Source organism: Cottoperca gobio, chromosome 10 (assembly GCF_900634415.1).
Source record: "Cottoperca gobio chromosome 10, fCotGob3.1, whole genome shotgun sequence".
Taxonomy (NCBI): Eukaryota; Metazoa; Chordata; class Actinopteri; order Perciformes; family Bovichtidae; genus Cottoperca; species Cottoperca gobio.
The window spans coordinates 16,758,705-16,780,659 of NC_041364.1; the positions used below are offsets into that span (position 1 = coordinate 16,758,705).

Below are 21,955 nucleotides of genomic sequence, written 5' to 3' on the forward strand. Positions count from 1 at the left end.
GGTAATTTTGGTAAATAAAAGTATTTATTTATAGCAATGCTATCAACATAAGGGGTTTCAGGTAGTCTCTAGACAGAGACCTTCACAATAAATACAACAAAGCCACACTGTGCTAGGAATTGTTTCAAGAAGCAGGTTTGCTTCCCCACTGCAGAACAGGTATCTTTACATCAGAATGGAATTTGGACTTAAAAAACGTGCCTCTTGCAACAGGCCTATGGTGTGTGGAAGTGTGTGTGTTTGTTTGGAAGTGATTAGGTGTGCCAGTACAGTTTAGTGTGTGTAAGGTGTGTTCCTAATCTTTATATAGGTTATGTGACAATACAGGTAATAAACTTGAAGGGAAATTGTAGGGAGTAGGATTGATTGTACATTTATTTTCTGCAAACTATTAATAAACATGGGGTCACTTTGAATTTGAGATACATTTTGAACCTGTGTGCTATCGCTAGTGTTTTGTTGTTACATGCTGTTGCTGTGCAATTATTACTTTTTAACTGATAAACTTGGCGGCCACCTTTCTTTATATGACCTGCCATAAATACACAGGTTCAGTGTCCTCCTTAATAACACAATGGCTTTTGTGGGGATTAAAATAGTCTCTTTCAAATCAGCAGGACATCGCAGCATCTCTCTCCTGATTCAGTAGTCATTCCTAATCATAAAGAGTTGTGGATAGGTCTCCAGGGCAAGAAATAACCCACATACAGACACCACACATTTTGCCAGGTGCGGTCAGTGTTATATCCCCTCCAGATGTGTTCCTGTGGGTCTTTGAGTTGCTTATTTCAGATGATTTTGTTCAATCAGGCACATGCACACACAAAGCCACACTAAAGCCCCTCTCAGCTACTGGTCAGACCTCTCATTAATTTTACTGCCATCCACATCAAAGAAAGGGGAGAACAATTGTGTCCCTCTCGACTAACAAATTGGGTTCTGGTTTCAGTTAACAGGGTCAGGTTTTGATTAGGAAACATTAAACTGTGTTTTACAGTGACTGGGTCTTCTCACGAGAGGTGAGCAGATTGAGACAGACCTTCAGGATGGGACTTCCTGTGCTGCTCTGGTGGTCTGTGGCACCCTCCAGTGGTCACGGTAGTACAATGTGCTGCTACAAATTCACAGTAGCATACAGCAGACACATCTTTATACTGAATATTAATATTAATCTTAATTTTCAATAACTTTTATGTCATGTGACCAAGTGACACCAGATCAGTTGCAAAACTACTGGTTGATGAATAAGTTTTATAAAACATTTGATGTATTATAGTGAAAATAACTAGCAATAACTTACACACTTTATCAGCAAAGTCTCTGTATATTTTGGTGTAATTGTAAGTCCAAATGTTTAATGGACTGTAAAAATTAATATTTAGTTTAATATACCCCACATTGTAGCCTTTTTTATATTGTAGATGGGGACAGTGTGTGTGCACATGACACTTACCTATAAAGAGTCACTTAAAGTTAACTCACTCCCTAACTGTATTGTCCATTTTAGCCAGATCTTAAGCAATCTCACTGTAGATTGCATTGTTTTTCTGAAAACAATAAAATCTCTAATGAAGTTACTCAATTTAATATCATCTTTCAGGACTATATTAGCTTGAAAGCTACATGAGTGTACAGTTTCAGTACTTAACACCTTACTTACATGCTAGTAAATAAATGCAGAGATAGTGAACTCTAGAAAGAATCTATAGTAAAATAGATGAAGGCATGAGAGCAGAGCAATTCTTATGTGACATAGTTTATTGGCATTGTTAATGCAGACATCATGTGCACAAACTCACTCATCGAAATAACACAATAATAAAATAAATATGAGGTTCTTTTAAAACAGTATTTTCAAGTTTTTTGGAGATATTTCTGTTAAAGTACACTCATCAGTAAATCAGTAAACCTATTGATTTGTCTTTACCTGTGCATTACTGGTGAACTAACAGTATGATGTTGTGTATCAAAAGTGACAAAAATGGTAAAAGATCATTTGAGATTTAGGTTATAATCTTAAGAACACCTCATAGAAAAAAGGCTTCCTCTCTTGTGTTTTCAAAACTTCAAACTCAAGAATCATATATCTTGTGCTATTAAAGCAGCCTAGCACAGAATAAGCAGCAGCAAATACACAACAACCAAATAATTGCTGTCTTCAGTTGCAATGTGAAAACTCAAATAACATTACAGGCTAACATTAGACAGCCCTTTTATACACTGTGTATTTAAAACCCAACAGGCTCCAGGAAGGCGGCCTCTGTCCTCTATTTCAGGACCTTTTCCCCCCTGTTGGGGGTATGTTGGGGGGATGTTTGTGGTAATAATCTGGTGGGGTAGGATTGGGGCTCGCATTCATCCCTGTGGGAACATAATACATATTCTCCAGGTAACTCTGGTCCAGTGGTGGATGGTTTTGGGGCTCTGATTTGGACCCCTGGCCAGAAGGATTCCTGTAGCTGACTCCAGGCCCACCAGGGTGCATTGTTGCTGCGGCCTCAGGATATCGAGGTGGCTGAGGTTGAGTCTGGGGATGGGCTTGGGGAGGAGGAGCTGCATAGGGCATGTACTGTGGAGCAGGAGCGTACATGTTGGGATTGTGGAGAGATGTGTAGGGAGCTGCTGAAGGAGGATACAGGCCTGAATGTGACATTGCTTGCTGCGGGATTAGCACTTCCACATATTGGCCAGTCTCTGGGTCAAACAACATTTTCCTCAGTGGCTGTAGAGGCACCTCAATGTAAAAATACTTCCCTGTTTCAGGATCCAGGAGCACTCTGCGAGGTGTCTGTCCATAGCTACTGTCTGAGTACAAACTGGAGCTGTCGCCCCCATATTCAGAGCCATAGGAAGGCCCCAGGCTCTGAGGGCCACACAGGTACTGGGGATCCATCGGAGGAAGGCCAGGAGAGTGGTCGTGGCCAGGATCGCTGTAAGGAGCCCCAGCCATGCCTGGCGGCTGTTGCTGGGGGGATCTGTGGACAGGGGGTCGTCGAGGGTCAATATGCTGTAGTGGCTGGACAGGGCAGGCCTGCATGAGCGAGGGATGGGGAGGGCAAGGAGGAGGCTGGTGGAGAGGCTGATACATGGCTGGTGGTTGGCTTGGACCAAGGGGACTTGATTTGGGAGAGCCGGGCTGGTAGCTCATTGGCTGAGGGTCAGGTCTGCACTGGTGGGGACGGAGTGGGGGCTGAACCACTGGGTAAGGTAGTGCCTGGCCTGGAGAGTGAGGAGGGGCGGGAGGGGTAAGGTTATGGGGGCTGTGGTGATGGTGAGGAGGGGTGAGACGAGGGTGGGAAGGGCAGCTAGCTGTGCAGGAGCAGGGAGGAGGGCGGGAGGAGGGTTGATAGCGATTTGACCTCCTGGGGTTCAGATCTGGGAGCATGAGGGGACTGAAGCTCTCCCTTTCATCGTAGCTTGGAGGGTCATCTGAGGCATAAAAACGCATGTCGTTTGTCCATTGGGAGCGCTCGCTGGAGAGCGATCTGCGGCATGGCTGGTGCATATATCCTGGCACTTGTGTTGTGGAAACAGCTGTGAGTTGCTTTGTATTGTTTGAAGTTACCGGCATAGCTTGTTCATGAGGGTAAGCCGTCCTGGGATACTGTGGTTGGCTGTCTGAATCCATTGCCTGGTTGGCTCCAGCCAAGTCAGGGACAGGGGCAGGGTTTGCTTTTGGGTCAGACACTGGGCCTGGAGCTGAGGTTAAACCTGGCTCAGTGACTGATATTAGAGCTGTAGCAAAGGTTGAGGGTCTTTGTGTATATCTGGAGTTTTGAGGCGAAGCCCCTGGCTTTTGCTGCTGACCTTTGTCATTGGATGCCTCTGTCTCTGATGGTGTTGTTGACTGGTTTGAGAGATTAGAGATGGTGGTTGCTGTTGCTTTGCAAGATGGAGGTTTGAGGCTGGATACTGCAGACACAGCTAGTTTTCTTGAATAGTTTGACGTTGATGTGGATTCATTGGAGATCTTTCTATAGATTGTCGGTGAGGACACTACAATTGTTTGAGGCCTCTCCTCGCCTTGTGGTTTTACAGTAGATGTTGTTGCTGATAGTCCATGCGCTTCATTTGGCATTGCTCCTAAATCTGCAGGTATAAATTTGCAGCTTGGCTTTGGAGGCACTGCTGGCTTTTGAGAATGTTTTGCTATAGATTTAACTTCAATGGCTTGAGGCCTACTGGTTCCTGTAGAGTTTGTGGGGGTCTCTTGTTTCTGTGTTTCTTTAGACAGTGACTTAACCTCAATTGGCTGTGGTCTGAATCTCCTTACTGCAGGTGACCTTGGGGGGAAAGTTGGATCTGGTCTTTTTACTACTTCAAAATCTCCAGGTTCCTTCTGTTTGGCGAGAGGTGGTGTTTGCTCCTGCGTATTCCTCAGCGGAGAAGCACTTTTTTGCTTTCCTGTGTCTTTTACTGTAGGCTTACTGCTAACTCTCTCATCCTCTCTAGTCTTTGTAAGGGTGTCTGTGTTGTCAGATGCTACTGAGGGACCAGATGTAGTGGATGAGGAGGAGAATGTCCTCTCTCTATGAGACTCGATCTGACCTCCATCTGAAGGAGTGGGGGTCTGAAGGGGGATCTCTAGGCTGTTCACATGCTTACGGAGAACCTCTTTACCTCCAGGTGCATTCTGGTTGTCACCCACCACTGCTCCAATGTCAGCGTGGTAGCCTTTTTCCTTTAATAACATAGAAACTGAGTGGCCACTGCTACCAGTGTTAGTGGGCCCAGGTGAAGGTGAAGCAGCCGGGGCTTGGAGTGACGTGGGAATCTCTCCCTGGGCTGGAGATGCAGATGGCTTTGTCTTGCTGGATCCATCCCTTATTAACACTACAGCAGTGGACACCTCTCTTTCTTTACTGGGTAGTTTGGGGAGGCTACCGAGCATGGGAGGTTTTCTGTCTGTTCTAACCACCACAGGTTTGTCATCGTTGTCTTGCACTTTATGGATTTCTGTCAAAGTCTCTTGTGCTCCTGCTGCCATGTTAGGACCATGTTGACATGGCTTTGCAATATCTGTGTCTCCTGTTTTGTAATTTATTGTGTTTGCATTCAAGGGTGATTCTCTGCTTACCTTCGTGACAAGCTTTGGAGAAGCCTGAGGTTTGTCACCTTGGTTCTCTGAGTCTTTCTTGCTGCATGACATTTTATTATTGCCTTCTTTCCAGCAAACAGCCTTGTATTCTATTTGCATTGGCTGTGGACGTGAAACAGGACTTCCTTTGCTCTGAAGAGGTGGAGATAAGGTTTGCAGCTTTAAGTCTTTTACCTCCTTTTTCTGTTCCGCCCTCCTCTCCCCCCTCCTTATCTCTTGCCTTACCTCCCTCTCCTCCCGTGCTAGGACCTCTTCCCTCCTTTCCTCTTTAATTTCTTCCCTCCTTTCCTCATTTAAAATGTCCATCCTGTTGTCATCAACATTTGATGGCATTACAGCACTAGTTGCCTTGAAAGACAGATTATATGTATTTTTTACAAGTCGTCTCACATCTCTAACTTTGTGAATGGGGACCTTAACTTTATTATTCCCATTTCCTTCTTCCTCCTCTGGTTTCTCATTTACACTGATCCCTAGCGTTTCCTCCTTTATATCTGGTGAAGAGGCCTCAGGTTTGTTTTCTGCGTCAGGTGTGAGACAGACATTTAGGGAGGCTTTCTTTTTCTCCACGGCTTTGAGTGTAATCTCCTGTGTTTGTGACATATAAGCGCCCTTGACACACTGTTGCAGTTGTTTATGGTCCTCTTTGTTTACACATTCCTGGTCTCTGTTTGTCACCCTGGTCTGCATGCTGCTGGCTCCAAAGGCAGAAAGAGATCCTGTGTTACCGGCAGTGGCATTTGCTAAGTCACCACCCTCTATTCCGTCCCATGTTTTACTTTCATCTGCTCGTTGTACTCTAGTTCTTGACTGTTTACTATATGGCACTTTCAATTCTGATCTCATTTTAGATCTTAGTGAGGCTGCTTTCCTGCTTTGAGAATCAGCCTCTTCACTCTCAGTCTGTGAAAAGTTAACACTTTGGCTGCTGCTGGATGAACTTGGCCTGTTACTGGATCTCACTCCAAAGTTTTTTGTTGGTTTGGCTTCATCCTTTGTGCTTGGTTCTCCTCTCACAGGAAGGACCTCAGATGAAAGACTATACTCTGACTGAAGACTGGAACTCATATTATGTGAGTCAGGCTTTGAGGACTCTTTGAGTGGTGCTACTGTACTCTCTGTTGGTGGGCTGTTTTCCTCAAAAGTGGGACTTTCTTCTTCTCTTGCCTGCTCATCAGGTTGTCGATCAACACTCTGCATCTTCTTGGACAACACACTCTTGATGAGACAAGTGGCCATCTTGGTTTTAGTGCATGTTTCATCCAGAGAAACAGATTTCTGGAGTTTGGATCTTCTTTCATTTTGTTGACTAGACACAGGGCTGCACTCAGAAGGGTAGCATTCTTGCATTGCTGCTGGTGTACTGTGTTGTCTCATGAATGTCTCTCTGGAGCAACTTTTTAGAGAGGGGCTTTCCTCCATCACTGGTAACCCAGGACTGCTATTTCCACTGCTCCCATCCTGCTTCCCTTCAGCATTATTCTTTCTCTTCAGCTGAATTTGTCTCTTTGGTACTCCCTTCCTCACCCTCCTGGAGTCCCCTCTATCCACGGCCACATCTACGCACTCAAAGCTCCCCATCTCATAGTGCCTTGATTGATCTAGGCCATCTGTGTAGTATGCCGATGGTTGCTGGAGGGAGAGTTCATCATTGTCCAGCTTGGGAGCAGAACCCCTGAAGTCAGCATAGGCCGGCCAGGCAGCATTGACACCAGCTGGGCTCTCCTGCATAGATGGTTGAGAAATGTTGGTAGATGAATGGTGGCTGGAGTTGTACATGTCAAGGTAATCTACCTCAGGGCTTGACAGGCTGCTGAAAGCCAAGTCCGAAAACCACGTCACCTCATCGTCTGCCTCATCAAGCTCACTTCCCATGCTAGAGCTGGAACTCCGGTCAGGCCTGTTTGCAGCCCTGCGTCCAGGAACACTCTTCTTGTTGTGGGGTGCAGAAGGTTGAAGCCGTCTGCTGGGACCACCACCCCTGGTGTCTTGTTGGGAAGCCAGTCTAAGCAGACTCTGTTGTTGCTGTAGCTGTCTGGTGGCAAGCAAGCTCTCTGAATAGGAATGCACTGTTGGCAGTCCCTGACGGTTCTCTCTGCTTGTGGGAGCTGTGCTGCAACTCGCAGGCCCTTTTCTATTCCTGGCATTGAATGACAGCTCAACCTGTTCCCCTCTGTAACTGGCGTCCCCCTGCCAACCCATCCCCTTTTCAGGAACCCGCTCCTCCCTCTTCTTTCTCTCTCTCTCCATCTCCCTATCCCTTTGCTTCTCCCTTCCTACCTCCCTATCCTCCTCCAGCTGTATTTCCCTCTCCATCTCCAATTGCCTTCCTTGCCTGACCCAGTGAGCCTGGCTATTATTGTCAACATGGGCAACATTGGGGCTTTCCCTATTTGTCACAGCTTTCTTTAAATTACCACGTGGTGAGGATGCTTCAACCTGAGAGGGGCTACAGCTTCTGTTCTGCCACTGTCTGTACGGTTTTTCAGGGGCTATAATGTGGACCGGTGTAAACCTGGTGAGTGGCGGAGAGGGAGTCCGCCTTCTGTTTACATAGTGGGCCATGTCCTCTGTTATCCTCTCTTTGTTTTCACGCCTAACTCTGGTTGACAGTTGTCTTCTCGCAGGCTCAGGTGTACAAGCTGATTTTAATGAGCTGCTGCTTTCAGAAGTTAGGGAATAATTAGTGAAGTGAGGCTGTGTGTCTCCCATTCTCTGCACAGGTGAGTTGGATATAGCCCTGTGTACGAGTGAAATATTTGGACTCCTGTCTTTAGAGACTAGAAGATTAGGAGAGGGAGACTTGATTTCTATGGGGGGATTTTTGTAAATATCTTCTTTCTGAACAAAGGTGGGGCTAATGGTTTGTTTTTCCTCAGGGAATGAAGCTAAACTTGACTTATCTTGAAGGTTATCTTCCTTTGTTGTTTCCTCTGTCTCTGTGCTTTGTTGTTTTAGTGAACTATCTACCATTGTATCAGCTAAGAAAGCTGAAGTAGATACAGGTGACTGAACTGCCACCACTGTTGAATTGCTTTTCATTTCAGCTACAACTGATTTGTCTCTCCTGTCTAATTCAAAAGTGGGTGACACACTCTCTTTTGCCAGATGTGTGGGATATTGTGTTACTGTAATATCAACTGATGAGGAATCCCCCTCAACCTCAGGTGTTTTTCTTAGAGGAGGAGTAAGCTGTGTGTACTGAGGGTTGCACTCAGTGGAGAGGGTTGCTGGTGAAGGCTGATGATACCTCTGCTCAGGAGATGGGGCAACAGGTGATGAATTTCTACTTCTGTGCTGAGGTGAGGGACTTTGATACTTGTCCGATGAAGGGGTTTGATATCTTGGCTCAGGTGAGGGAGTGTGATGCTTTGGATGATTAGAAGGTGTTTGATACCAGGGTTGGTGCGGTAGAGTTATTTCAGGCTGCAGGACAGAGCTTGTGAAGCCTGATATGTGAGGGAAGTCTCTTGGTGTACCAGTGGAATCTGCTACACTGCTCTGAATACTGTCTCTGCTTGGGGTAGGGCTCCTGGCTTCAGGGGACACAAGTGTTCTATCAGGCTTAGGGGTGGAGAAACGAGAGAGCTCAGGAAATGGGGAAGTGCACCTGTCCTCAGGCTGAACAACAGAGTAAGAAATCCCTGTAATATGAGGGGACGAAGTGAGGCTTCTTGTTGAGGCAGAGTCAGGGTGAAGCTCTAGGAAAGGAGATGCTGATGCTGTCTCCACCTCAGAAGACCACTCTCTCTTACTGACCTCAGGTGAGGATGTTGTAATTCTGATTAAAGGTGAGGAAGCAGTGTGTCTGTGCTTTATGGGAGAAGTGTTGCTCGTAAATTCCGGTGATGGAGATAAACTATAACTAACCACAGGTGAAGACACCTGGGTCCTGCTTTCAGAAGGTGTTGAAATGTGTCTTATTTTATGTGAGGGGTCAGGAGAGGGAGTTCTTGTCTCAGAAGAAGCAACACTGAGTAGTCCAGGGGAGGGAGCTGTGTGTCTTAAATCAGGTGAGACACTACTTTCCACAAGTTCAGGAGATGTTGCTATTGAAATGACAGGTGAGGGTGGTGTGTATCGTGGGGCTGGTGTAGACACAGTGCTAAAAAGTTCAGCTGATAACCTTGTATCTTGGCTCTCAGGAGAAGGACCTGAAATCAGCTCTGGGGTGTGGAGAGAGTCTTCAATATCAGGTGTAGAGCCTCTGCTGAGGAGATCAGGCAGTGAGACCCGCCCTCTTAGCTCAGAAAAAGGAGATGATGCTTGAGTATCAGGGGAGTAGGGCCTATTCTTCAGCTCAGGAGAGGCCAGTGTTTCTCTCAACTTGGATGATAACTCTGTACTACTGGATGAAGGTAAAGGAGATGAAAGTGAGGCTCTAGATTCAAAGGCAGATTCTGTCAATTCTAGAAAGAAATCTTTGGATGTGGGCTCAGGTGAGGGACTGCTGTGTTGATCAAAGTAGCTGCTCCTTTGTTCAGGTGAGCCTTGTGCGACGACCCTGAACTCAGGTAACGATGGGGTGTTCAATGATTCAGAGGAGGATGAGCTGACACAGTTCTGAGGTTCAGGGGAGGGACTCGGAGATAAAGACTGATGCGCAGGGCTGTTATGTCTATCTTTGACAACAGGAGTGGTTCTCCTTGGTTCAGTTTCTGAATGAGCTGGTCTAGGACTAGGTGATGATAGTAAACATCTTTTTTCAACTGAGGAAGAAGACAAAGATGATTCTCTTCCCTCTGTACTGAGGGTATATGGGCTGTTATGTCCAGATGAGGGGGTCCTCTCACCAGTGTTGAGGCCTTTAGGTGTTGGGCTAGCTGTACTAAGCTGAGGTACTGGTGATTTGCTTTTAGGTTCTAAATTTGGGCTACTGTCCTCAGAAACTTCTGGATGCCCTGAGCTTAGTCTATCGCCCTCCAGCTGCCTCCCCTGTGAAGACTCGCTCTGCAACAGGGGGCTGCAAAGCCTTTCTCTTGAATCTTCAAAGCCCTCCTCTCCTTCACTGGAGCCCGGTGCGGTGTGATAAGAGCCTGAGTCGTTCAGATCATCCACCAGAGGTGATGCAGCAGCTGTCCCGTCTACCTCCCTATGGGAAGGGACAAAAAACCCTACAGCAGGGCTGCTTGAGAGGGAGGGCAACTCACAGTCGTCTCCAAAAATGTCACACAGGCAGGTGGTCTCGGAAATGGCACTGCGCTGAGGGACGTTGATGATGTCGAAGATTTCGACGTGGTTGGGGGTGCCGTCACGATGGCACAGGGAAAGGTTTCTGTGGGGTGCACTGCGCAGGAAGGAGTAGCTGTCCCCCTGGAGAGTCCAGCTGTCCATCGCTCGTCCACAAGCTCCAAATTCTCGCTGTGGCCAGTCCAGTCTGCTCCTCTAGCCTTCTCTGGGCTCTGTTCCTGAACTGGAAATAAGATATGGTCATCTGGAGAGTGTGTAGTTCATTCATTTATATCACAAGTAACACTGATGAATATCATTGAGAGGCAAACACCTATTAATAGCAAATATAGAGACTAAACTGTGCATTGTTCCTGTTTTGTTAGCTTGTCAACATCAAATTTAGCTTTTAACCCTGTTCCGAGCCGAGAATAGTACAGAGATATTGTAAACCTCCAAAAGGGGTTTAGAACATAAAAATAAAACTGTCAGTATGTCTTTAAAAGCAGTAGCAGGCAACTTGAAACAAACACAACTAACACAATACAAACATTCACTTTAAGTTGTCCAAAATATTAAGTTGATACGAGAAATTCAGTGTATCCCTACATGTGCTTAAAAGCTCACAATATTTTTATCTCGGCATTATATATGATGTACGACTTACTTTGAATCATGAATATTTAGATTTATTCAACTCACACATATAGAAACATTTGCTCTTCCAAATACATTACATTACATTGGCTTGGTGTAGGACTGACTGCTCCACATGCAAGCAGAGAAAGACAGAACAATTGGCACTGTACCTTTGCCCAATGATGAGGCTTTCCTGAAGGCATGGAATTCCTCTGTGTTGCAATATCTTCCCCCTCATCCACCAAACTGTCTCTCAAAATCCAAAGCACATTCCACGTTTACAAGACCTCTGTGCACATGCCGAATCCAGGACTGAGCAGGTCTGTACAGCCCAGTCTGGCAGAGCCACTCTGGCTAGACAAATTCAAAATGTAAAAGACACTGCCATCAGACTTGAATAGAAAAAGCAGAGAGGGGCATCTCGATCAGACCCATTACATCTTCTAATGCTCCCATCTCTATTTCTGCCCCTCCCCTGTTCCCCTCTGAGCTGGCCTCGGGGAAATTACTTACAGAGTCCAACTTGGATCTTTTTTTCTTCTCCAGGCTGGGGTTTGGTTGGACATTTCCTGTGTGATCTGGGCTAGGGGGCGGCGCTGGGGGTGGGTGGGTTTATAGTTAGCAGCAGGTGCTGATCCAGCCAGGACGGATGAGTGTGCCTGGAATCTGACACTTACAGCCAGATCAGTCACAGGGCTCCTCTATATATATCCCCATACTATCAGGGCCAGATAGCCATAGATTTAGCTGTTTGCCTGGGAACGCTGGTGGGGAAATAAAGGGGGAATACAAACCTTGAAGTAAAGCCCACACATTGTCCACATTACCTCTACATATGAGGTTATACTGAACGTTGACGGTGTTGTTAATGTTGTATATATGTGTGTGTGTGTGTGTGTGTGTGTGTGTGTGTGTGTGTGTGTGTGTGTGTGTGTGTGTGTGTGTGAATGCTACTGTAAGGTGTAGCTGGGGTACAACAGGTCAAAGGTTAACATAGACCACCCAACTTTGACAGCTCACATGCAGAACTCCTGTGCAACAAGACTTGGTAAGGTGACATGCTTTAGGTCATGTTTTTCCCTTTCATATTTAGATATTTTATGTTCCAGGAATCACTTCAGCCAATGACAATTTTAATTTTAATTTTCAAATTCACATTTAATTTATTAACGTTTGATCAAAAGGGATCATGTTATTTTACTGTATTAGGGTTAGGGTTAGGTTAAGGTTATTGCTTCAATAGCAGTACCCTCTGAGCCACATTGTGGCTGTCTGGGCATGTTTAATGTTAGGGAGTTTGGATAAGCCCTCTGTCCCTAACCTAATACCGCATGAGATTAACATTCATTCTCAGTCATTAAGTCACTCAAGGCAAGCCAATGGAAAACCTTAATTTACAGCCCGACTGAACGTTGCATAGACTGAGGGTCTATTATATTGTGTCGTATGTTGTATCAAGCTGCCAATACAACACTGAAAAATCAACTATCTATTATAAGTATGGCATCATATAAGTAATTTGGCCCCTTTTTCTGTCTGAATTTCCCATTATTAGTGTGGATAGCCGAAATAGGAACTGAGTCTGTGACCTTGGTAGAGTTGTCTCTACTCACAGAGCTATACAACAGCAATACATCTTTTTTTTTACATAATTAATTCTGTAGAAAATCATTATTGTTAATAGACTTTTGTGTATAAACTCCAGATCCCCTTTCAGAAGTATCCTGTATATAATTTCATATTTCATTAGAGACTGTAATGACATGACAAACACAAATTGTGATCCTCTGAACTCTTAACTGGCACTAAGAAGAGGATGGATGATATAATTAGAACTAATACACTAAACTGGCGTACACTGTTTTATTAAGTGTTATAAATAAACAGATATTACTTGAAAAACACAGAGTGAAAGTGTAAAACTTGAACGTCCAGAACAATACACTTTTAAAAGGTTGGAGAGGACAACATACATGCAAGTGTGTGCTGGGTGTGAGATAGTGTGAACTAAAGTGCACTGAAGTGCGGGTATATTTGAACCTCTGTGGTTATGGCAGCACTGTAGACTGGAGGAGGACTCAGAGGGAAAGAATTATGAGCACCTCAGACTAAAGCTATGGGGAGCTTTAGTCTACATCACTGATAGATTAGTCACCCCAGCCTGCTCAAGTCCAAAGACCTCACCCACCCTCAGCAATGCAACACACCATTAAGCTGTGCATAAACAATACGCTGCGTGGGCATCTATAAGCAGACAAATCTATGATAACCTTCTAAATTAAGGGGCTTGGCAGCAGAGAGACTGATGTTCATCCACATGTTGAGCAAATGTCAAATGCGGTCTAGCACAGCACTTCCTTATGTGTGAAGATAACTTACTTTTAAAAATTCATTACGGTTACTCTTTCTGCTTGTGTTATATCTGGGGGATATGATGCTAAACAAGCTGCCAGTCTCATGATTATTATTATTATTATTATTATTATTTAAGTGCTAGTATTAATGACAGTTTAAAAGATCAAATTTCAAATCTATCTTTTTTTTTAACTGACCTAGTTCCTGTTTTAGGCCAAGCACTATTCAGTGGCAGAATGCAACTAAGTAAAAGTACTCTTTAATTGCCTTCTTGTGTGAATGATTTTTATTTTAATAGATTGAACATAAAACATTTGGCGGTGTCACTAATTCTTAAGGCTATTTCTCACTATTTACCTACATTTGATAAACAAAGCAATAAATGATAATAATCAGCAGATTATCTATAATGAAAATAACCATTAGTCAAAGCCATATTTTAAATATCAGCTAGTACATTTTCCTGAGAATAATTTTTCTTAAGTAGTATTTTTAACGCAGGCCTTTTATTTAATGTAATATTTTTACTTTTCTGGTTATCAGTGATGGACAATTTTGAGTTAGGCTTACTTGTATTCCACATGAACATTTAAATGTTTTAATGCATCCTTTATTTGACCAGAAAAAGTCCCGTTGAGATACAATATCTCTTCTGTCAGGGAGTCCTCGTCAAGATGTGCAGCAAGTAAAAACGCTTCATATACTACAAACGGGGACAGTCAGATAACATCACAACAAAAAATATAACAAAACACAACAGCAGACACAACACATGCATAAATCAGAGGATAAAAGCATTAAGGCAGATAATGGTACTTGTTGAAAGCAACAACATTATTCAGTAAAAACTTATTTTAAACTATTTTTGAACTTGCAGCTCGTTCCGGAGGAGTAAAAGGAAACGACAGATTTACCCGGCTAAAATAACATGATTATGCTACTTTATACTGTTACTCCACAACATTTCAGAAGGAAATATTGTATTTTACTCCACTACATCGATTTGAATGCTTTAGAGGCCTACTTATTAGTTATTTTGCGGATCAAGACTTTAGATATAGCCTATAACATATGATGCATTGCAACAGATGTAACTACCCAAAAGTATATAAAATTGTTAAAATGAGCTCTACATTTACCAGCTATAATATTGGCATGTTGTTTATATCCTTATTGTGCCAACATTTTAAAGGATAAGTGGTAACAGCTCCATAACGCCCATGTGCAAGAGAAAAGTCTGCGTTTGATGCTATTTTATGTCGCAGAGAAAATGACTTTTATTGTGAAATGTCTAGTTTAAGCAGAATGCGACACAGGAAGATCCGCATTACAACTGCTGGTGAAGTGTTGCCATAACAGGCAAGTGGCTAACGCTAATGTTTGCTAACTAATTAGCAGGATAGGTGAGTGCCGTTTATTTAAACATATCTTATAATTCAGTTCAAAGGCGATAGATGTTTTACGTGTTGGGATAATACAAAATATTGAAGACACGCGGGTTGTCATTCTTTCCTGAAATGATTTGGGCCTTGTCAGTCAGCAGCCGGCTAACATCAACTAGCTATGTAGCTGCTAGCAGCGGCGAGCTTTCGTAGCCAGCCAGACACTGGTTCCGTTTGTTTATGTTAGCTCTGCGGCAGCTTCATTTTCCAAATTACCCCATCGCATCAAAATACATTGTTAGTAGTTTGTGGCACTTTGTATTTAGCATTGTTAGCGAGTAATATAAATACGTTTATGTTTATATATAAACGTTTTTTATTAAGTTTATGTTGTTTAGCTCTATTACGGTAACTGCTAGGTGGACATTTTCTGTTTTCAGTTTATAAACGGTGAGTTACAGGAAAGCTATACTCATCAGTGATTTCATGTTTTTCTAACAAGAAAGTAATACTATCTGAAAGCAGATAAGATGCTCAAACTAGATCACTGATCAAAATGTTCTTTCTTTACGTGATGATTACATTATACTTTGTATGGTTGAGACACTAGTGGGGACTGGCGTTAGTAAACACCAGGCCGCAGAGTGCACAGTGTGCCTGCGTTTAACATTGTTAAGGCCTTGCTAGTTGTTAGCAGTGTTAACACCAGGCCAAACTTTTAAACAGGGTAGTACTGGCTCGGTTTGCCCTTTTCACTTGATTTAAAAAATGAATGTGTGTTTACCGGCTGTCAAATGTCTTTTTAAAACATTGTAACTCAGCGTTTGGGCTGTCCTCGAGACAGCTGTGTGATAATCCTGGGGTTGTCAGTATGATCTCTCTTTTGTCAAATACTGCAGGCAACTGGTTTGTGACATTGAAATAATGGAATGGGATCCTACATCTTTTTAGTAGGTCCACAATCCAAATTTGAAGGATTTTCTTTTGTGTTGAATCAACCTGCAGCAAACTACAGAGACAACACAAACATTAATTATTTGATCCTGACCAATGCATCAGCTGGGCTATTATTATATCACTATTGGCATGTCTGTTGAGTAGTTTAGAAACAGAGTTACCATTACATTACACTGGCAAATTTACTATTCAGCATTACAGAGTCACACCTAGTACATGTCTCAGTCACAATTCTTTTTAATACATTGTATTAAAACAATTTCTTTATTAAGCTTGTATTTAGCCTTGCGCTTTAGGAAATTGAGAACAACATTTTTTACCATTATTTGCGTTGAAACAATTCATTCAGAAAATAGATTGCACCTTAATTTACAATGAAAATAAAGGTTAATTAAAGCCCCCCAAAATTAAAAATAAACATGTTATCAACATCTAGTATCTCTCAGTATTGACCTACAACAATTCAATATTACTTGGGCTATATTACTAGTTCACTGGCTTTGACCTGTATTTTTCTCTTAAATCTAGGTGTTGTGTGTGTGAGTGTTCCAGTCTGAACCATGGAACAGTGTGCGTGTGTTGAGCGGGAGCTGGAAAAAGTGCTTCATCGCTTTGTAATGTACGGACACCAGTCTGAAGAGAGGCTAGACGAGCTCCTGCGCAGCGTCTGTGAGATACGAGGACAACTAGTTGCTTTTGGTAAGAAAAACTGATGCACATAATGGACTGAACAATATGAAGATATGATATTTATGAAATAAGTTAATTAAATCTTGTTTTCAAAGCAGTTTTACCGTTTTATGTACCATAATTCACCAGGTGCATATTATTATAGACATGCACAGTGAAGACTTTTGTTTTTTCTCTTGCAGGAGTACAAGATGCAGACTTATCAGTCCTGTCTCAGACCATGGCACAGTGTTGTAAGAATATCAAAGAAACAGTGCAGATGCTCGCCTCCCGACATAAGGACATCCATGGCAGTGTGTCAAAAGTCGGCAAAGCCATTGACAGGGTAAGGACCTGTAGCAACTTTCTTTAACATTTCACAATTGGCATGCATATACTTAACTTCTGATATGCTTCTCTGCAGAATTTTGATGCTGAGATCAGTGCTGTGGTGGCAGAGACGGTGTGGGACACCCCAGAGAGACAGAAATACCTGAGTGAGACCATTGTGGAGCACCTGTACAGACAAGGGATGCTCAGTGTAGCAGAGGATCTTTGTCAGGTAAGTAACCAAGTGCCTTCTACATCCTTTTGGTGTGAACACAGCCTGAATGGCTTTAAGAGTATTTATTTCTGAAATGTATTAATGCAACTGAATTGAAGCAACATTATGGGGCTTCAAATGTAGTTTTAATCCTTGTTTTTTTGTCAGGAATGAATAATGTAAGAATTATTTTATAATTCAAATGACCCTTGTCTGTTTTGTAGGAGTCTGGTGTAGTTATAGATATGAGTATGAAGCAGCCTTTCTTGGAGCTGAACAGAATCCTTGAAGCTCTGAGGATGCAGGACCTCAGGCCGGCACTAGAGTATGTTTTCTTTTTTTCCTGTTATCTGTGTCTAGACAGTCATTATCTTTGTAAAAAAAATAAAAATGAATTGGACTATTTCCACACATTGGTAGAAATAAAGGTAAACATTTTAGCTGCTTAACATTAAAATGCGCTACAAGAAGTACAAACGCCTTTATCAATACAATGTAACATGGGAAAGTTGTTTCATAGTATATGTAATCTACTGACTTCTCAGACTTTGGGGTTTTCACAGGCCTCTTAGTAGAAGTTACTACTTTTATAAATGTATGGTTTACTTTGTTCATGCCACAGATGACACTTTTGAAAAACACTGCACCCAAGTCTTATAATGGTGGTGAAGATCCTGCTATTCATTCTGGCATCATGTTCACTCTTATGCAAACAAAAATGCATGTAAACACAACTGGCAGTTTCGAGGTCAGCAAAAAACGATGGAGGTCATGTCCATATATTGTACGATGATAATAATAATACATTTAATTTATATAGTGCTTTTCTGGACACACAAAGGCGCTTCGATCACGCAATTATCATGACAGGCATATCGCTAAGTGTCGACTTTACTTATTCATGTTTGTGTCTTTTTTAGGTGGGCTGTGACGAATCGGCAGCGCCTTTTGGATCTGAACAGCAGTTTAGAGTTCAAGTTGCACCGCTTGTACTTTATCAGCCTGCTCAGTGGAGGAATCAGCAACCAAATGGAGGCCCTGCAGTATGCCAGGCACTTCCAGCCCTTCGCCTCTCAGCACCAGAGAGGTACACAGCGGTATCATTATGACATTCCTGACACAAAGATGCTTTACTTTATACGTATTTCACAGTTTTTCTTAAAGGGGAAATATTATGCTCACGTTTAGGTTCATGCTTTAATATTAAAGAAACTCATTATTATACCCGTACTGTCTGTCCAGAACTCTGTTTTAGTGCTCGTCTCTTTAAGCCCCCCTCCTGAAAAATCAGATTCAGCTCAGATTAGTAGTTCTCACGCCGTATGTGGAGATACTCAGATGAAGGGCAGGTATATTGTATTGAGCCTTTTGTGGGTTGGGAGGCACTCCAGATACCCAATGTATGTGCACAATCTGAAAAAGGGAGTTTTTCATGGTATGTCCCCTTTTAAGAAGAGTCCCTTTAACAATTTGAGATTTGTATATTAACAACCAAGAAGGACTGAAAGTGTTCTTCAGGCAAATAAAAGGTTATTCTGAGGCTTACCTCACAATACATGTAATGTTTGATCGTCTTGTTTTCCACACCTGTCCTTTTTTGTCCCTGCAGATATTCAGATCCTGATGGGCAGTCTGGTGTACCTGCGTCATGGCATAGATAACTCTCCGTATCGCAGTCTGCTGGAGACAAATCAGTGGGCCGAGATCTGTAACATCTTCACCAGGGATGCCTGCGCGTTACTGGGCCTCTCTGTAGAGTCTCCACTCAGCGTTAGGTTAGAATACCTCGAACAACACACAACACCTCATCTCTGAGTTTATTTCCATTTCACCAAAATTGAGACTATAGTTAAACACTTAATTTGTAGATTATTTTAGTACAGGATGAAATATAGACTGCGCCATTATTGCTATAACTATATATATTATAACTATAGTCAAACTTAATCAAAGCTGCCTTGTCTATTTCTCTGCAGTTTTGCATCAGGCTGTATGGCCTTGCCAGTGCTGATGAACATCAAGCAGGTGATAGAGCAGAGACAGTGCAGCGGAGTCTGGACGCACAAAGATGAGCTGCCTGTAAGTCCCTCGGAATTTCCAAACGGCGTCTATTGCTCCTTTCCATTCTTATTCACCATTTAATTGATTCACATCGTGTCTGTTCCGGTAGATTGAAATCGACCTCGGGAAGAAGTGCTGGTACCACTCTGTGTTCGCCTGCCCGATCCTCAGGCAGCAGACCTCAGAAAGCAATCCTCCCATGAAGCTCATCTGTGGCCACGTAATCTCCAGAGATGCCCTCAACAAACTGACTAACGCTGGAAAGTAAGTCAGCAACACAACCTGATAGATTAATATGTGCAATATAAGGTTGTGTGAGTAGCAACAGTTAAAGAACTTGTGTTGTCACTGTTGCTGCCAAAATTGCATTTCTTTAATGAAATGCAATTATTTTTAGTTTTATGTTTGGACATCATAACTAGAAGAGGAATAACAAACATGGACTTTGTGAAACGATTACTGATATTTGTTAGCATTTAAAAACTGAATGCTCAGCACATTTTATTCTACAGTACTTTGGTAAAATGAATGGAAAGCAATGACTTTCTATAAATGAAGAAATCCATCCAAAAGCTAAGTTCATTTTAGAAAATGGTCAGCTATACAAAGTTTACAAGCTATATAGTTAATCAGGCAAAACAACCAACATGGTCCTTTATAAACGAACAAAGCACACACTCTAACATCCTGCTCTCCCTCCCCCTGTCTCATCTTCAGGTTGAAATGTCCGTACTGCCCCATGGAGCAGAACCCGTCACATGCCAAGCAGATCTACTTTTGATACCGTACACTTTCTTCACGAGTAAGGATGAAGTTTCCTGGAGCTCTTTGCATTTCCAGGACCATATGCTCTGGCCCTTTTTCCTCTGTCCCTGGCCTCTTGGCCTGTTATTGTAAGCATTAAGGTTTTATCCCAGTGCTCCTCTGGACAGCCTTGGACATCCCGTAACCCACCTCGGACCCTCCAACTTTGCGTAGTATACAGAGTCCAGCGGGGATGGTCCAACTACAACCTGTAGTAGAGTGAGGAGTCTGTCAGTAACGAGAACATCCTCACGAAGAAGCACCTCTGAAAAAGGTTCTTTCATTGAAACTCATTTGCAAATGCCTGCAGAGTTATAGGCTTATCTTTTTAAAGTATGTAATACTTTATAGCGTTTGTTTTCTCGGCTTTATCGACTGTTTGAGTTGGATGACTGCTTCTTTTTTTTTTCTTCTTCTTCTTTTTTTGTGACAGAAGCAGTTGAATGATAATGGATGGGTGAGCGTGGATAAATGGTATAGATGGGCAGTTTCTGATTTCAGAATGGTAATAAACTTCTATTATACATGAGAAAAACCACAGAAAAACAAACGTGTTGAAGGTTTATTATTTGCTGGTGAAGGGAACTGTGGAGGCCCATTTCTCCTCCATAATGTAATAAAGGCCTCACGTAGCTTGAAAGTCACTTTTGGCTGATGTATTTGTTTGATCAGTAAAACATTTAACTCATCAAAGATGGAACAGATTTTGTTTTTGTGACTTCAGGCACCAGCAAGATTTTTCCTCATTGTAAAAGCCATTTGTCTTGTTCTATGTATGTATTTAACAAACAGTGACAAAAAGGAAACAAAAAATATATACTACTGTGAAATGTGCTTTGTTTCTATTTTTCATTGCATCCGCCACAACGGCTCATGTAAAATAGTAAATTAAACTGAACATGCACATTCAACACTACTGCGTAACTCTCAGAACTATCGACTCAACAGTTCACATCCCGGTTGTGCCATCGCCTCACTCTGCTCCGCATTGTGTATCCTAAGCTTGCAGGCCATGTGATTTGGAGATGTAAAGTGGTGTGACGGTAGCTGTATGGTCTGACTTGCAGTGACTAGGCTTGTGATTCAGCTTTACTCGTCGTGGGTGGGGAAGAAGTCCTCTGATCATTGTGGCTATTTAATATATACTTAGAAAATTCCTCTGCTGCGTAGCTTTTATTTGAGATGGAGTCAGAATAGAAACATTAAAATTCATACATTTCCTCAGGGCTCATTGTAACAGTTCATACCACACTTTGCAGTTATTATTGAAGTTGTACATTTATATAAGGAGTCTTGAACAAAGATGACACATATTTCACTGCTGAGGCTGATAGTTTGGGTGTTATAGGAGTTTGTATATATTATTTAGCTGGGGGGGGGGAAAGTGTATCACAAGATCCAAGGCATTTGGATGTACAATACAGTATGTTTAAAATGATCAATGCTAATAGTGCTAGTTCTCGGTGTCCTCTTGAAAACTGGTGATGTCACCTCACACTCGAGTGAGGCTAATTTGTTCAGCAAGCACCGCACCAGCATAACTCACACTGACGATGCAACATTACACTCGGTCAGAGTTTAAGATAAAAACTTTTATCTTGGTGTTTTTTATTTGGAAATGGGTTGAAGCACATATTTTGTGTGGACTTTCACTGGATTTCCTGTTTTTCTTTTTTTGGTTGACAATCATTCATTGCTTCTTTGAGTGTTCCTTCAGATTGCTTGCGCTCTGTACTTCTGTCGTATTAATTTTGTTGAATGTTTGCATTTCCTGCTTTTGTGTGTTAAACAACTTTTATTGTAAATATTTATCCTCTAACATGTTTCATATACTTGCATCTGAAATTAAAAATAAAAATTTATACTCCAGGTCACTTTTGGAGGCATGTAACTTTGGCATTTGGTGGTGGCCTGCTCCCACCATAACTCACTGACCGTTTTCCTTCATGGTTTTGTCGCTGCTCGTCCCTCCTTTCATCACCACTCAGTGGCGCTATTGCTGTATTTTCCATACTCGGACTAAACAGCCTCAAAGTCAAACAGATCTCAAACTCGAGGTTTTAATGTCACAACACGGAACTATTGTTTTCCTGCATAAATGTTGTTTAATAGACATGTGAATTCATCAGATAAACAGCACTGATGGCATTCAGCACTGCAACCCTCCTACAGTGATAACATGTGAGGTAAGAATCCTTTCTCATCCCACTACAGTAAACCACTCCTGTGCTGTGCAGTTATATTAAGCCCCAGTTTATATAATGTTTTAAATGCCAA

The 21,955-nt window shown here is 42.5% G+C and overlaps 2 protein-coding genes across 4 annotated transcripts; one reads left to right on the top strand and one right to left on the bottom strand.

Annotated features, from left to right (window-relative positions):
* Positions 1 to 1,752: 1,752 nt before the first annotated feature.
* Positions 1,753 to 11,459, bottom strand: LOC115015146 (serine/arginine repetitive matrix protein 2). Its single transcript, XM_029442353.1, has 3 exons — positions 11,420 to 11,459; positions 11,077 to 11,260; positions 1,753 to 10,511 (listed from the first exon to the last, which is right to left on the bottom strand). Exon 3 carries the CDS (start codon positions 10,430 to 10,432, stop codon positions 2,273 to 2,275), a length of 8,160 nt encoding a protein of 2,719 aa, XP_029298213.1. The 5' UTR covers positions 10,433 to 10,511; positions 11,077 to 11,260; positions 11,420 to 11,459; the 3' UTR covers positions 1,753 to 2,272.
* Positions 11,460 to 14,555: 3,096 nt separating this feature from the next.
* Positions 14,556 to 21,547, top strand: rmnd5b (required for meiotic nuclear division 5 homolog B). 3 transcript variants are annotated; one of them, XM_029441347.1, is made up of 10 exons: positions 14,556 to 14,620; positions 16,129 to 16,299; positions 16,473 to 16,615; positions 16,694 to 16,831; positions 17,038 to 17,138; positions 17,734 to 17,900; positions 18,423 to 18,588; positions 18,790 to 18,892; positions 18,984 to 19,138; positions 19,592 to 21,547. In XM_029441347.1, the coding sequence occupies exons 2-10, from the start codon at positions 16,161 to 16,163 to the stop codon at positions 19,653 to 19,655; spliced, it is 1,176 nt and encodes a 391-aa protein (XP_029297207.1). In that variant the 5' UTR covers positions 14,556 to 14,620; positions 16,129 to 16,160; the 3' UTR covers positions 19,656 to 21,547. The 3 variants fall into 3 exon arrangements, with proteins under 3 accessions (XP_029297207.1, XP_029297206.1, XP_029297208.1); XM_029441346.1 differs by having other exon boundaries at positions 14,575 to 14,664; XM_029441348.1 differs by lacking the exon at positions 14,556 to 14,620 and adding an exon at positions 14,845 to 15,093.
* The last annotated feature ends 408 nt before the right edge of the window (positions 21,548 to 21,955 follow it).